The 14438-nt window shown below is 55.5% G+C and overlaps 1 protein-coding gene across 1 annotated transcript in view; it reads right to left on the bottom strand.

Annotated features, from left to right (window-relative positions):
- Positions 1-14438, bottom strand: part of PLEC (plectin) — a 147577-nt gene that overhangs the window by 58544 nt on the left and 74595 nt on the right. Inside the window, exons 33-41 of the mRNA XM_067560057.1 lie at positions 13952-14135; positions 12699-12841; positions 12091-12206; positions 11653-11757; positions 11216-11375; positions 10081-10430; positions 9771-9918; positions 9352-9558; positions 29-108 (exon numbers count right to left, since the gene is read on the bottom strand). Of these exons, the coding sequence (XP_067416158.1) occupies positions 29-108; positions 9352-9558; positions 9771-9918; positions 10081-10430; positions 11216-11375; positions 11653-11757; positions 12091-12206; positions 12699-12841; positions 13952-14135 (1493 nt within the window). The remainder of the gene's footprint in view (positions 1-28; positions 109-9351; positions 9559-9770; positions 9919-10080; positions 10431-11215; positions 11376-11652; positions 11758-12090; positions 12207-12698; positions 12842-13951; positions 14136-14438) is intronic.

The raw sequence follows: 14438 nt of genomic DNA, 5'->3' as shown, positions 1-14438 counted from the left end.
CCCCACTCCGGCCGTCAAGGAGCCATACCTGTCCAGCCCCTCTGTGCCTGGCGTCGGGGTCTCCGGGCTCTTTCCAGCGAGACCAGCATCGTCCACAGCAAAGAGCTTCTGCAAAGACACCGCAGGGAAAGGTCCATGGTTACAGCTCCCCTCCGGGCTGAAAGGGCTGAAAGCCCAGGGGCCAGCACGCCCGGTGCAGCCAGGCCAGCACCCACAGGCAGGGCGGCGAGAGCAGGCCAGACCAGCCACAGGCTGGGCTGACAGAGAACTGGCCATGTGGGGTGCAGTCACAGGCCGCCCCTTCATTCCTGCAGCTGGAGCGTCCCGCACTAGCAGGGCTGCAGGCAGGCAGCAGGGATCCCCCCAGCGCCTCTCCCCACCCTCCTCCTGCCTCTCTGCGGGGCTTGCACCAGCGCCAGGAGCAGGGGGCTAGCACGGTGCAAGGGAAACGACCACAGGGGGCCGGAGACCTTCCTGCAGGGCAAAGGCTGCGGGGAGGAGCGGGGAGGGGGGGGCTGGACCACTGCAAGAAGAGGAGAAAAAGGGCCAGGCGGGAGGCCGAGACTGAGGAGGGGGCAGAGCTGGGAGAGACGGGGGCTGCAGGGGAAGGGCCGGACGGGAGGCACTGCCAGGGGAGCAGGGGAAGGAAGATCTGGTGACTGAGATGCAGCGCTGGGAGCCCAGCCTGCCACCGACTAGCTGGGTGACCTTGGCAAAATCACATCACCCCCAGGCCCCATTGGCAAAGGGGGATAATCCCAGTGAGCGCCTCCCAGGACAGTGACAGCCCAGCTACGCCGGGCAAGGGGATCACGGACGCCAGCACGCTGGGACGAGGCAGGGCCAGCAACTGAACGTGCAGAGCCTCAAAACGCGCTCAGAGCGACTCAGAGCTGCCAGCTGTGCCTGGCCTGCCCACACTGCCCCTCCCTGGGGCCCTGCCTCACGCAAGAGCACCTTATGGCCCCCTGCCCCTCATCCTGGGTGCGCCCCCCACCTCCCTCGGCCCCAAGTGTGCCCCCCACCCCCTCTGCCCGGGTGCACCCCCCACCCCCCTCGGCCCTGGGTGCACTCCCCACCGGCCCCGGGTGCACCCCCCACCCCCTCGGTCTGGAAAGCGTTGGCTGCAGGTGTCTGCTCTGCTGATGTTAATGTTAGTAAATCTTGGAAGAGCAGGGAAGTCCAGCAGACTGGAAGAGTGCTAACGTTATGTGAATTGTCAGAAAGGGCCGGCACTCTGCTGCAGGTAATTACAGGCCAGTCAGCCTGACATCAGTCACAACACATAATGCAGAAGCTGCTGGTGAGCCAATCAACAAAGAATGTGAGGCGAGGAACATCATTAATGCCAGGCACTGGTTTTTAGAACATAGGTCGTGTCAAACAAACCTGATTCTGTTCTTTGATGGGATTACCAACCTGTCTGATAAAGACCATTCCAAATACTTTCAGACTTCTGTGTGGTGTTTGATTTAGTACTGCACACCCTTCAAGCTAAAAAGTTAGCACTATAAAATATCAATAACCCATGTGTTAAATGGATTAAGAGCTGGCTAACTGACAGATCTCAAAAAGTAGCTGTTAACAGGGAATCATCATCAAATGGGGCAGTGATCAGTGGCTCCATGTCTAGCTGGCAGCTGGTCACAAGTGGAGTGCCTCAGGGGTTGGTCCTGGGGCCGGTTTTGTTCAACATCTTCATTAATGATCTGGAAGATGGGGTAGATTGCACTCTCAGCAAGTTTGCGGATGACACTAAGCTACGGGGAGTGGTAGATACCCTGGAAGGTAGGGATAGGATACAGAGCGACCTAAACAAACTGGAGGATTGGGCCAAAAGAAATCTGATGAGGTTCAACAAGGACAAGTGCAGAGTCCTGCACTTAGGATGGAAGAATCCCATGCACAGCTACAGACTGTGGACCGACGAGCTAGGCAGCAGCTCTGCAGAAAAGGACCTGGGGGTTACAGTGGACAAGAAGCTGGATATGAGTCAGCAGTGTGCCCTGGTTGCCAAGAAGGCTAATGGTATATTGGGCTACATTAGTAGGAGCATTGCCAGCAGATCGTGGGAAGTGATTATTCCCCTCTATTCGGCATTGGTGAGGCCGCATTTGGAGTATTGTGTCCATTTTTGGGCCCCCCACTACAAAAAGGATGTGGACAAACAAGAGAAAGTCCAGAGAAGGGCAACAAAAATGGTTGGTCTTGCTTTGAGCAGGGGTTGGACTAGATACCTCCTGAGCTCCCGTCCAACCCTCCTCTTCTATGATTCGAGTGGAATCCCACAGATACTGGTGCTAGGCCAGACATCATTCAACATTTTCATCAATGATGCGGAAGTAAATAGAAAAGCACGGCTGGTAAACTCTGGGGAAGACACAAAGCTTGGCAGCGGGGTAAATAATAATGAGGACAGGGCAGGCATACACAACAATCTGCATTGCTGGGTAAACTGAGCTCATTCAAACAACGTGTTTTAATACATCCAAATACATCTAGGGAGAAGGCGCGCAGGCGGGACTCGCAGGTTCGAGCACTGCCTCCTGGGAAGTAGCGACTCTGGAAAAGATGTAGGGCTCATAATGAGTCTGAGCCGCCCATGCGACGCTGTGACAAACAGGACTAGTGCGCTCCTGGGATGTATAAACGGGTGTACCCAGGAGGAGCAGGGAGGTGATTTTACCTCGGTAGATGGCGTTGGCGAGTCTGATACTGGAGTCCTGTGTCCAGTCCTAGCATCCACATTTTAAAAAGGATGTGGACAAATTGGAGATGGTGCAGAAATAGCCACAAAAACTATCCAAGGGCTGGAAAAAGCATCTGACAGTGAGAGGCGTAAGATTTAAGTGAGACGGACGCAGTCTGTTTGGTTTATCGGAGGTGACTTGCTTACAGGGTCCATGTATCTTCCCAGGCAGAAAGTCCCAGGGGCTAAAGGGCTCGTTGCTCTAGCAAGAACTAAGGTCTGGAATCTGAAGCCAGACACATTCCTCTGGGACATACCTTTCTGCCAGTGCGGGTCCTTGGCCAATGGGACAAAGTCCCAAGGCAGCCAAAGACGAGCTCCTGGCCCTGCACTCAGTGGGCGAGGTTCTGGTCCTGCGATACACAGGAGACCAGACCAGCTGGGCTGGGAGCCCCTCTGGGCTCCGCATCTATTCATATGAATTCCATGAACCCATTCCTGCCTGCTGAGCCCCAAACCCTTCCAGCCAAAGTGTCCCGCTCCCAGGGCGCCCCACGTTCTACTGCTGACCCCCGGCTTGCCCCAGCCAGCGTCCCACGTGGTGCTCTCCTGAATCCGTTCCTCCAATCTGCTGCAGGCCGGTGCCTGGCACCAGCAGGCTCTGGCTGGCGTCCTCACGCGCTCCTGTCCCGGTGCTCATCCCAAAGATTAACCTCAATCCATCCCTGCCCTGGGGATCACCCTCTCCTGCCCTTCCACGGTGCTGGTCTGAATCCCCGCTTCCCCACACACATCCCAAGCCAGCCCTGTCAAGCCGATTGCCCCCATCTACACCTCCCGGCAGCTCACCGTAGCCTGTTCCTCCTCGGGACCAGCAGGTTTCCCAGTGCTCACCCCGCTCTGCTCCTCCCCCATATTCACCCCACTCGCCCCACTCTGCCCCTCCCCCCGTGATCACCCCACTCTGCCCCTCCCCCCATATTCACCCCACTCGCCCCACTCTGCCCCTTCCCCGTGATCACCCCACTCTGCTCCTCCCTCCATATTCACCCCACTCTGCCCCTCCCCCCGTGCTCACCCCACTCTGCTCCTCCCCCATATTCACCCCACTCGCCCCATCTGCTCCTCCCCCCATATTCACCCCACTCTGCCCCTCCCCCCATATTCACCCCACTCGCCCCACTCTGCCCCTCCCCTGTGATCACCCCACTCTGCCCCTCCCCCCATATTCACCCCACTCGCCCCACTCTGCCCCTCCCCCCGTGATCACCCCACTCTGCCCCTCCCCCCATATTCACCCCACTCGCCCCACTCTGCTCCTCCCCCCATATTCACCCCACTCTGCCCCTCCCCCCGTGCTCACCCCACTCTGCCCCCCCCGTGCTCACCTCACACAGCCCCTCCCCCCGTGCTCACCCCACTCTGCTCCTCCCTTCACCACCAAGTAAAAACAGATCTTAAGATGTTTAAAGAAAACTTTGTTTGCTGGCATTCTGCCTAGCAAGGAATCACTTCCAACACTTGTGGTTGTGGTTGTGAGAGACAGCAGCCAAAAGCTCAGAAGGATGTGGTCACACCTTCACACCCCGTCTAAGTGACATCCAGACAATGCGATATCGGGCTGTTCAGAAGGCGCTGTTCTCTAATAGTACCTGCCACCGCCAGATAAAGAAACAGATGTGTAAAGAAAACGTGGTCTGCTAGCATGGGGACTCAAACGCAGAATGCTGCTGAGGATGGGCTGCCCGTGCCCTTGTGGAGCGGGCTGTGATTGCAGGGGCCAGGGATAGAGGATGCCGCCGGTGAGAAGCCTTTCGGGGCACCTTCGCCAGGCTATAACAGGTCTTGAGGCAAGATGTCATCCAGGAAGAAATTCTCTGTGAAGAGACCTGGAGGTCCCTCATTCTATCTGCAATTGCCATGAATAGTGGAGGTGTTTTCCGAAAGGGCTTGGTTCTGTCGAGGTAGAACGTCAGTGTCCTCCTAACATCCAGTGAGCGAAGCAGCTGGTCTGTGTTGTCAGCGTGCGGGACGAAAGATGTCCTGGTTTGCGTGGAACTGTGATCCTACCTTTGGAAGGAAGGCCAGACGCGGGAGTAAACGGCCCTTGTCCTTGAAAAAGGCAGCGTGAGCGGTTCCGATGTGAGGGCCTTACATTCCGACGCGCTCCTAGCGGAGCTAATCACCCCCAGGAAGGCTACTTCCCAAGTTAGGTATAGCAGGGAACTCATAGCCAGTGGCTCCAACGGCGGCTTCATTAATTCTGATAGAACTAGGTTCAGGTCCCATTGGGGGACTGAGGAAACACCCTCTCCAATCCCTTGATAACCGCGTTACTGTGTCATTTGCGAAAATCGACTGGCCTGCTGCCCACAGATGAAAAGCTGAAACCGCCACCAGATGTACCTTGACTGATGATACTGCAAGCCCCTGGTGGTGGTTTAAGATGACAGGGATGGAGGATGCCTCCGGTGAGGGGCCTTTCAGTGCAGACCAGATCGAGAACCGCTTCCATTTTGCCAAGTAGGTAGGCCTAGTGGGCAGTTTCCGACTACGCAACAGGATCTCCCTGACCTGGTCCAAACAGTCCCTCTTCTGGGGATTCAGCCATGGATCTGCTACACCATGAGGTGAAGCAACTGCAGGTTCGGGTGATGAAGGCGGCCATGTCCTGTGTGATCAGATCTGGCATCAACAGGAGAGTGAGACGGGCCTCCACCGAGAGATTGAGGAGCATGGCTTACCAGTGCTGGCATGGCCACACCAGCGCTATTAATATTACTGAGGACCTTTCCTTCCTGAACTTCAGGAGGGCCTTGTGCACCAGCGGGGTCGGAGGGAATGCGTAGAACAGGTGACCTGTCCACTGGAGGAGAAAGTCAGCCACGACTGACCCCGGGCTGTGGTTCTGGAATAAGCAGAATTGTGCACATTTCCTGTTGGATTCTGTTGTGACTAAGTCCATGTGGGGAATTCTCCACTTCTGGAAGATGCTGGAGAGACCACATCTTCTGGAGGGACCACTTCTGGACCTCTATTGATCTGCTGAGGTAGTCTGCCAACATGTTTTGTGATCCCGGGAGGGAAGTCGCTTCTAGGTGTATCGTGTGGGCTACACAAAATTTCCAAAGGTTCCTGGCACAGGAGAGAGGAGAGAGCTCCACCCTGTTTGTTGATATAAAACATCGCTGTTGTGTTGTCTGTTCTGACTGACACACGTGTGCCCTGCAGATGGGCCCTTGCGAGCCATCCCAAGGAGCTGTGCAAACAAATCAGACGTAGACCCCTTGTTTTATTGTGTGAGTGAGAGAGGTAGATGTAGCTTTTCCCTAGACTGTTATGAGAACGGCACAGGGCTGTTCAGTGGGGCAGGAGTGGGCTCCGGCGTGCTGGTTTCTTGCAGCGAGCTCTGTCTTGAAACTGGCACTACTGAACCAAAACTAGCCTGATAAATTCTGTGTGTGAGTGAGTGAGTGAGTGAGTGAGGAATGTGTGTGCAGGGCGTACAAAGACACCAGCCAAAACTGCTCTGACAACAGGAGGGGAGTGAAGATGCCAACTGCCCCATCCTGACCCTGACGGCTGAAGAATACCTATCAAAGTACAGAAGGATCCACCCTGGGAACAGACAAAGCACAGAAATAAGAGACTCGTCGGACTTGCAATGAGCTGGTGATTAACAGCCATCCTGAACCCAGGGGCAGCAGGACACAGCCAGGCCCAGAGCCTGACATGAGAGCAGCGAGTGTCAAAGCTGGGTAAACACATGGAAACTTTGGGTTTCGTTTTGCAATTGTCGAAAGCTTGGAGCATCGGCTATGTGACCGACAGACCCGGCTCCCTCCTGGTGCCCAGGTGCCTGCTTGGCCACTAGGCTGGCTCGAGCAAGGCATAAAAGAAATGATAATTATATGCAGAACTTTATGAGTGTGTGTGTGAATGTGACGGCTTACATGTACAATAAACCCGGCGTATCGCCATGTCCCCCGAATAAGACCCTGCTAGTCTTTTCTTTTCGAAGTGTAAGCTTTGGGTGGAGAGTTACGAAAGGGGGAACGTTGGCAGTATGTCACGCTTGTTGTGAACTGGTGTGCACACAGCCGGCTTTAGCAATCCTGGCACTATAGAGGAAGAGCTAAAATGTCTTTGTTTTGGTTAAGCAGACAAACTCGGAAGGACATAGGAGTTTTGTACCCCTAACCCTGAAGGACACAGGCGTTTGGGTGTTATTACTGTTGCAACTAACTCTGAAGGATACAAGAGTCACTGCTTAACAACGCGAGTCCTGGAGCACCTTAACAACTAACAAACGTCTGCAGGCTTATGCTTTCGTTAGCTGCAACCCACTTCGTCAGCTGCATCAGCTGCTTATGCCCGCAGAAATGTGCTAGTCTTTAAGGTGCTACAGGACTCTGGCTGGTTTTGCTGTATACAGACTAACACGGCGACCCCTCTGGAACTGCTTTAGTGCTTGAAATTATTTGACAACCTCCGAAGGGAGCAGGAGCTTGTCCTTCTGAACTCTGCAGGATGTCTAGGCGTTTGGATGCTGTTGTTGCAATCAGCTGTGAAGGATGTAGGAGTTGATGCTATGGTTTGGCACATAGGAGTTTAAACTGTTTCTGTTAAAACTCTGAAGGATAAAGGAGTTTTTACAACGCTGCTTCTCTGTTAAAATGCCGAAGGACACAGGGCTTTGCTTTGCACGGGTTCAAGACACATGTTTAAGAGAAGGCAGCTCAGTGGGTCAGGAAACACAACACCCACTACCCTTTGTTCAAGAAATTACACCTTTTAAACGGAGTTTTGCAAAGGTTCGGGCATAGTCCCTGGACACCAGAGCCACTCTCATTTCAGCGTGGATAGGGACTGGAGTGGGGGTTTCCAGATGCTCTGGCCCATGGAGCCCCACTTCCAGATTTGTTGTTACTGTCTGTACTTTTCCTGGCTTAGGTTTTCCATCTTCCTCTGTTGCTGCTCCAAGTTCCCTCTCTCTCTCTCTCTCTCTCTCTCCCCTTTCCTCTGCCACTCTTTCTTTTTGTTTGGAGAGTTAAGGGTTAAAGCCACAGTTGGCATGTTAAGGAATGTTGTTGTTGTTAGACTGTATTTTAAAATGATCTCACAGGGTTAATTGGGTGCTTTTCACCCCTCCACCCCTCTTTGCACGTCTGTTTTTCTGAGCTTTTGAGGGAGGGAACTTTGGATATATGGATGTGAGAAGTTTTTGACAAAGCACAGACTAAGGCATCTGTGTTGCAAAAATGGTACTTGATGGCTCAGGTTTTACAAGCACAATAGGTCACCTTAATACATAAATAAAACACATAAGAATCAGCTCAGTAAAACCAGTGGCTGATGAACACAGCACTCTGAGTAAGAGAATGAAGGGTTTCAGATTACAAAACCATGTTGCCTTGCCAGCGAAACATTAAAAGCGATGGCGGCACAGAGTAACATCATAAAGCCAAGATACAGTAAACTGAAGGCAAAAGTAAGTGATTTAAAGGAAAAGAGAAGAGTTAAGAGTAGCTTTGGTAGAAACGAATACTACAAAAGTTGAAGAGAATTAAACAGTTGAAAGTTGTGGAAAGTGTTACAGGAAAAGAATTATTGCATTCTTTGCAACCATTCTGAAGGAAAATGGGCCCTTTTCCCAAAGGAATGGTCTGTGAATAATCCTGACTGAAATGATTTGAATATGGATGATTTAGTTAAAATCACTAAAAGGAAAAAAGAGGTTTCCACTGGAACTTAACTGCCTCCAAATGTATAAAAGGGACTGTAATTTGTGTACAGCTGTGTGAAAATAATTAGAGCAGTGCAAGGGAAAAAGAGAATTTGTGAGTTCAAATATCTTGTGTAAATCTGGAAGGTTTTAAGGACCTAAACCACTCTCTTGGTTTGTAACACCCTGCCTTGCGGGTTTAAGATGAATTGGTTTTGTTAGCATTTAACCTTTGGTGTTTCCACGCTTCATGAAATTCAATATCTTCTAAGAACCAAAAGAATGTGGCCATGGCCAGAACCAGGATAATGGGGAAAGATTCTGGATCCTTTTTTTTGTTGGTGACAAAGTAGCACAAAGGAGCTGCAAAGAATGGACATATCTGGGTAGCAAACAAACTACTTGAAACCGAAAGGCTCAGAGTTCAACCCGCCAAGAAAGTAAAGTAAAAACATTACAAACCTGGCCTGCCTACAGAGAGGAAAATATGGGGCTAATCCCTCTATTTTGCCTGCAAACAGCAAAAAAAAAAATTGTAAAAGGAAGGGGTATTTTAAGCAATAATCTCCTCCCCCCCCCCCCCCGGGGGTAGAAAATGTTCTTCTTGCCTTTCAGAACTTCAGGAAAAGCTGGCGCTAGCAAAACAGTTGAAACACAACACCATGGATCTAGTCTTGCAACGAAGATTGTGTGTTGTTTGTCTTGTTACTAACGTTGTGTGGAATACTGCATTAAGCGGGGAAAAAATCAATGAGCACCGTAACTGTATTTACAGAAAAACAAGGTTACTTACCAGTAACTGCTGCTCTTCTTCTTCGAGTGCTTGCTCATGTCCTTTCCGCCACAGGTGACTAACAAACAATACCTTGGAGGTGGGTAGGCGTTACCGATGAGCTCTCTGCAGCACCGCTCTGCCAAAACCTGCATCTTCGCACACCTGCTGGACAATGGCGTAGTGGGACGTGAAGGTATGCACCAACAACCAGGTGGCAGCTCTGCAGATGTCGTGCATGGGCACTATCGCTAGGAAGGCTGTAGACGAAGCCTGAGCTCTGGTTGAGTGCGCTGTGATGGTTCCCGGAAGCGACACCTTCGCCTGCTCATAGCAGAACTTGATGCAGAAAGTTATGCATGAGGAGATGCGCTGGGCGGAGACAGGTGAGAGCCTTTCATCTGGTCAGCCACTGTGATGGAGAGCTGCGAAGAGCTCTGGAACAGTCTCATGCACTTGATGTAGAAAGCCAGGGCCCATCTCACATCTAGTGTGTGCCACCTTCTCTCCTCCTCCAAACTTTGTGGTTTGGGAAAAAACACAGGGAGAAAAATACCTTGGTTACAATTACATTGGGAAACCACCTTGGGCAGGAAGGCCGGGTGCAGCTTCAACTGAACCTTATCTTTATAGAACACCAGGGTCAGCGCCCTGATCTCGGAGACCCTCCTTGCCGAGGTAATGGCCACAAGAAGGCCACCTTCCAGGACAGCAGGAGCAGCGGGCATGAAGCTAGGGTTCAAAGGGGGGCCCCGTGAGACGTAACAGGACCAGCAAGTAAAACCGCTTCCACTTAGCCTGGTACACGACCTGCGTGGAGGGCTTCCTGCTACCCAGCAGGACTTCTTGGACCTGCATCGAGCAGGCTCGCTCGCCTTCCATCAGCCACAGAACCTGCACGCCGTGAGGTGCAGGGAGTCCAGGTCTGGGTGCAGCAGGCGACCGTGGTCCTGGGACAGGAGACCATGCCGTCTCAGAGGCTCCAGAGGTGGGGAGATGGAGAGGTCCAGCAGCATGCTGAACCCGTGCTGGCGCGGCCAGGCCGGAGCGATCAAGATGGCATCTGCTTTGTCCCTCTTGATCTTTAGCAGGACTCCGTGCAGGAGGGGAATGGGTGGGAATGTGAACACGAAGTTCCCTGACCGCTGCAGGAGGAAGGCGTCGGCGATCGACCCGGCCTCTCGACCACGGAGAGAGCAGAACAGTGGGCACTTCTCGTTCCATGCTAATGTGAACAGGTCCACCTGGGGAGAGCCGCACCTCCGGGAGATCGTGGAACCCCCCACCAACCGTGGTGGGGTAAGAACGACCTGTTGAGGCGGGCCGCCTCGTCGTTCCTCACCCCCGGCCATCGTGTGACAATTGTGTCCCACGGACAGCTAGCTTCCCTGCGTCAGGCTGACGAACGGGCCCCCGCCTGTCGATGTAGTACATGGCCGCACGCAGCACAGACAATTACCGCCTTGCCCGCAGTGAAGCGGAGGAAGACTCGGCATGCCCTGCGAATGGCTCGCAGATCTTTCACACTGATGTGCCGGCGCCTCCCTTCCCTCCACCAGACCCGTGTGCTGAGGTCGGCGCTGATATGGCACCTCACCCTACGTGCGAGGCGTCCGATATCAGGGTAACCGAGGGACCAGCTCCTCGAACGGAACGCCCCTAACACTGCCAGGGGGGCCACCACCAGTCTAGGGAGGCTAGGACTTGCGGGGGGGGTGGGGGGGCCCTGTGACCACCCAATCCAGCGATTGCCTGCTCGGACTGTACACCAAGGCCAGCCACGACTGAAGCGGCCTGAGCTTCAGGAGAGCCAGCCTCACGCACAGGTGCAGGCCGCCATGTGTGCTAACAGCTGCAGGCAGTGCCTGGCTGCCGTCGTAGGGCACTGGTGCAGGTGGGCAGTAATGGAGGACATGGCCTTGAAGTGCACGGGGCTGGGGCAGGAAGGCCCTGGCCTGGGAAGCAACCAGGATTGCGCCGGGAACTCTATGCGCTGCACTGGAATTAATGCAAACTTTTGTGTGTTTACCAGCAGGCCCAGCCGGCAGCGAGCGGTGCCTGTCAGGCTCACACTGCGCTGAACCTGGGACCTGCACCTGCCTTTGATTATCACATCGGCCAGGGAGGGGAAAATTCGCACCCCTTTCGCCTCAGCTGCGCAGCCACCAGCGCCAGCATTGGGTGAGCGCCTTCGGGGCCGAGGACAGGCCACAGGGTAAAGCCGTGAACTGGTGGTGGGAGCCGCCACCATGAAGCGAAGGAAGCGCCTGTGGCTGGGGAGGAGCGATATGTGAAAAGATGTGTCCTTGAGGTCAAGGGCGGCGTACCAGTCTCCTGGATCCAGGGCAGGGACTATGGAGGCTAGGGAGACCATGCAAAGCATGAGTCTCTTGATATATTTGTTGAGACGACGCAGGTCTACTATGGGGCGTAGACCCCCCTTTCGCCTTGGGAAGGAGGAAGTACCTCGAGTAGAACCCTCTTCCTGCCAGGCCCTGAGGGACCGTTTCCACTGCTCCCAGGCTGAGGAGGGTCTCCACCTCCTGAACGCGGAGCTCATGAGAGGGGTCCCTGAAGAGGGATGGAGGGGGATGGTTGTTGCGGGGAAGAAACAAGCTGGAGGGCATAGTCCGCCGAAACGATGCCAAGGGCCCAGCCGTCCGAAGTCAGTTTGGCCCACTCGGATCGGAAGGGCGCTAGGCGGTTTAAAAAGGGGCAGGAGGGATCCAGGAAACAGGCTGGGGCTCCACCCTCAGGCGCACCATCAAAAGGGCCTCCTCTGAGTGCCCGACCGCCTAGATGAGCCCGCTAGGGAGCTGAGGAGGGACTCGGGGCGGATGGCGTCTCCCAGACCCCCTATTTCTGTCCCGTTGTCCGTAGGTCGTGAACAGCCGTGGCTGATACCTCTGCTGCGGTTGTTCCTGGGGACGTGACTGATGCCTACGGGACTGCGGCGTGTAAAGGCCCATGGAGCGAAGCGTGGCCCTCGAGACCTTCAGACCATGCAACTTCGCATCAGTCTGGTCCGAGAACAAGGCAGACCCGTCAAAGGGAAGGTCCTGGATGGACGCTGGCCCGGAGGATTGGAGCCACGAACTTCTGAGCATGCAGATGGCGGGGGTATGGCTCTGCCCGTCGAGTCAGCCGCATCGGAGGCTGCCTGGAGCGCTGCCATGGTACCCTCTTCCACAGCGATATTAAAATCCAGCACTGGTCCAGGTCCACAGCCTCAGCGAAGCGCCCCAGCGAGTCCCCAAGGGTTAAATTAGACCTGCCCAGGGGGCCTGCTGGTTGGCAATCCTAAACTGTAGGCTTGCCGTGGAATACATTGTTTTCCAGTGCAGAGTCCGGCTGTCCCTGCCCATCCCGCGGTTGGCAGCATCCAACCCCAGGCACCCAGGGGAGGGCTGGGGGAACAAGAATTCGAACCCCGTGGCGAGGACATAATACTTTTCTTGGCCCTTTAGATATCAGGCTACAGAGGAGGGGGTTTGCCACAAGGCCTTCGCTACCTTGAGCACCCCTTCGTAGACGGGGAGAGCTGCCCGCGCTGGGGCAGCCGCCGCTAGGACGTTAAAAAGGCTCTTTCGCTCCTTCATCTCCAGCCCCAGGGCGGAGGTCACCCTCTTGAGCAGCTCCTGGCGTGCCCTGAAATCTGCCAGGGTGCGGCGTGGCCCTGGGGGCGTGCTTCGTCAGTGAGGAGGAGGAGGATGGGAGGGGCCCAGCAGGCGGTGGCACCCCTTCCCGTCGACAAGCAGTCCCCACAGAAGTCCCTTCCTGTGGGTCCGAGTCGTTGTCCGAGGGCGAATGGTGGCCCTTCCCCGGTACCGCTGGCACTGACTGCACACCCGAGGACCTGATGGACTGTGGTCCTGGTCCCACCGGGAAACCCCAGGGGCCCCAATCCAGCCATTGGGGTGACACTGTCCTTGAGGCCATCCCTGGGCTCCCTGCACCGGGGGCTCTGGCACCTTTTGTTGATGTGACTCGCCTGGCGACTACCCCCCTGCGAGGATACCGAGGCAGCATCCGAAGACCACAGTGGGGCTGTCTCCAAGGCTCCCGCTGTGCGGTACCGAGCCGGGGTGGGGCGTGGTGCCCCGCTCCGTGTGTGATCCCTTGCTCCGGAGAGCGTCCTCTCAGCCTCGGCAACATGGTTAATGTGGGTGCTGCGGCTGGTGCCGGTGTGCAGAACCATGCTCCGACGAGCTGGGTCGTCTCAGCACAGGGGACTTGGCGGCGCCGCGTGCCTCTCGGCGCCGAGTCCAACTCCGGGGACCGGGTTCGGCACCGCCTCGGTGCGGGGCCTGGAACAACGTCTAGGGAAGCGATGCTGCTGCACCCCAGGCGACCGGCCTGCCGGAGATCTTCCTCCCCGTACCGGGGATCTCCTGAACCATTCACGCGGGCTTCCCCTGTGACTCCGGCCCTTTCTCTCTCGGTGGAGATCAGGGCGGAGGCGGTGGAGGCAAGGCCAGCAAAGCTCTTGCCGCCTGACAGGCCTCCGGTGTCGACGGCGCTGGTAGGTGCTGAGGGGCTCCCCCATTCCCAGGAGCGGGGGGGTGGCTCCCTGGCTGGAGACGCTGGCTCCTGCGAGTGGGTCTCCACGGGACGACCTCGGTGTGGTTCAGTGCTCGACCCCGCCTGCTTGGACAGTGCAGGGGAGTGTCCGCGCCCCGAGCGTTGCTTCTGTCTCTTCTTCTGCACCAGGGATGTGGCCTGGTGCCGAGTCAAGGTCGCTCTGTACTGATGCCACACTCGGTACCAAGGCGGAGCGGGTTAGCTCGGAACCGTTCGAAGCGCTGCCCCCACGAGCCAGGCTTCCAGGCGGATTTCTCTTTCTGAGCCGAGGTTTGAAAGTCCTGCAGATCTTGCACTTCTCCTTGCGATGAGCTTCCCCCAAGCATGTCAGGCAGCTGTCGGGGGGGTCGCTGAGCGGGAAAGCCGTCCTGCAGGAGGCACACGGTTTGAAGCCCAGTGACTGGGGCAAACCCTGGTCTCAGCTAAGTCCCAGCCGGGACTACTCTAGGTCCTAACGACCACTATTCACAGTTAATCGAACTATCTAATTAACACCAACAACGCTAACAGTCCAAACAAGGGGAATGAAGCACTTGCGATGCAAGCAAAGGCAGTTCCAGTAACCCTCACGGGCGGAAAGAAGGGACTGAGGGGGTGTAGGGGCGGCAGTGCCTCATATACCGCAGCATGTGCGCGGGACTCCAAGGGGCACCAGAGCCAGCCCTACGGGA

Source organism: Emydura macquarii, unplaced genomic scaffold (genome assembly GCF_026122565.2).
Source record: "Emydura macquarii macquarii isolate MOO-44397 ecotype Brisbane River unplaced genomic scaffold, CSIRO-AGI_Emac_v2 contig_2246, whole genome shotgun sequence".
Taxonomy (NCBI): domain Eukaryota; kingdom Metazoa; phylum Chordata; order Testudines; family Chelidae; genus Emydura; species Emydura macquarii.
Note: the sequence above shows the minus strand (reverse complement) of the source record. Positions and strands in the feature narration are given on the sequence as shown.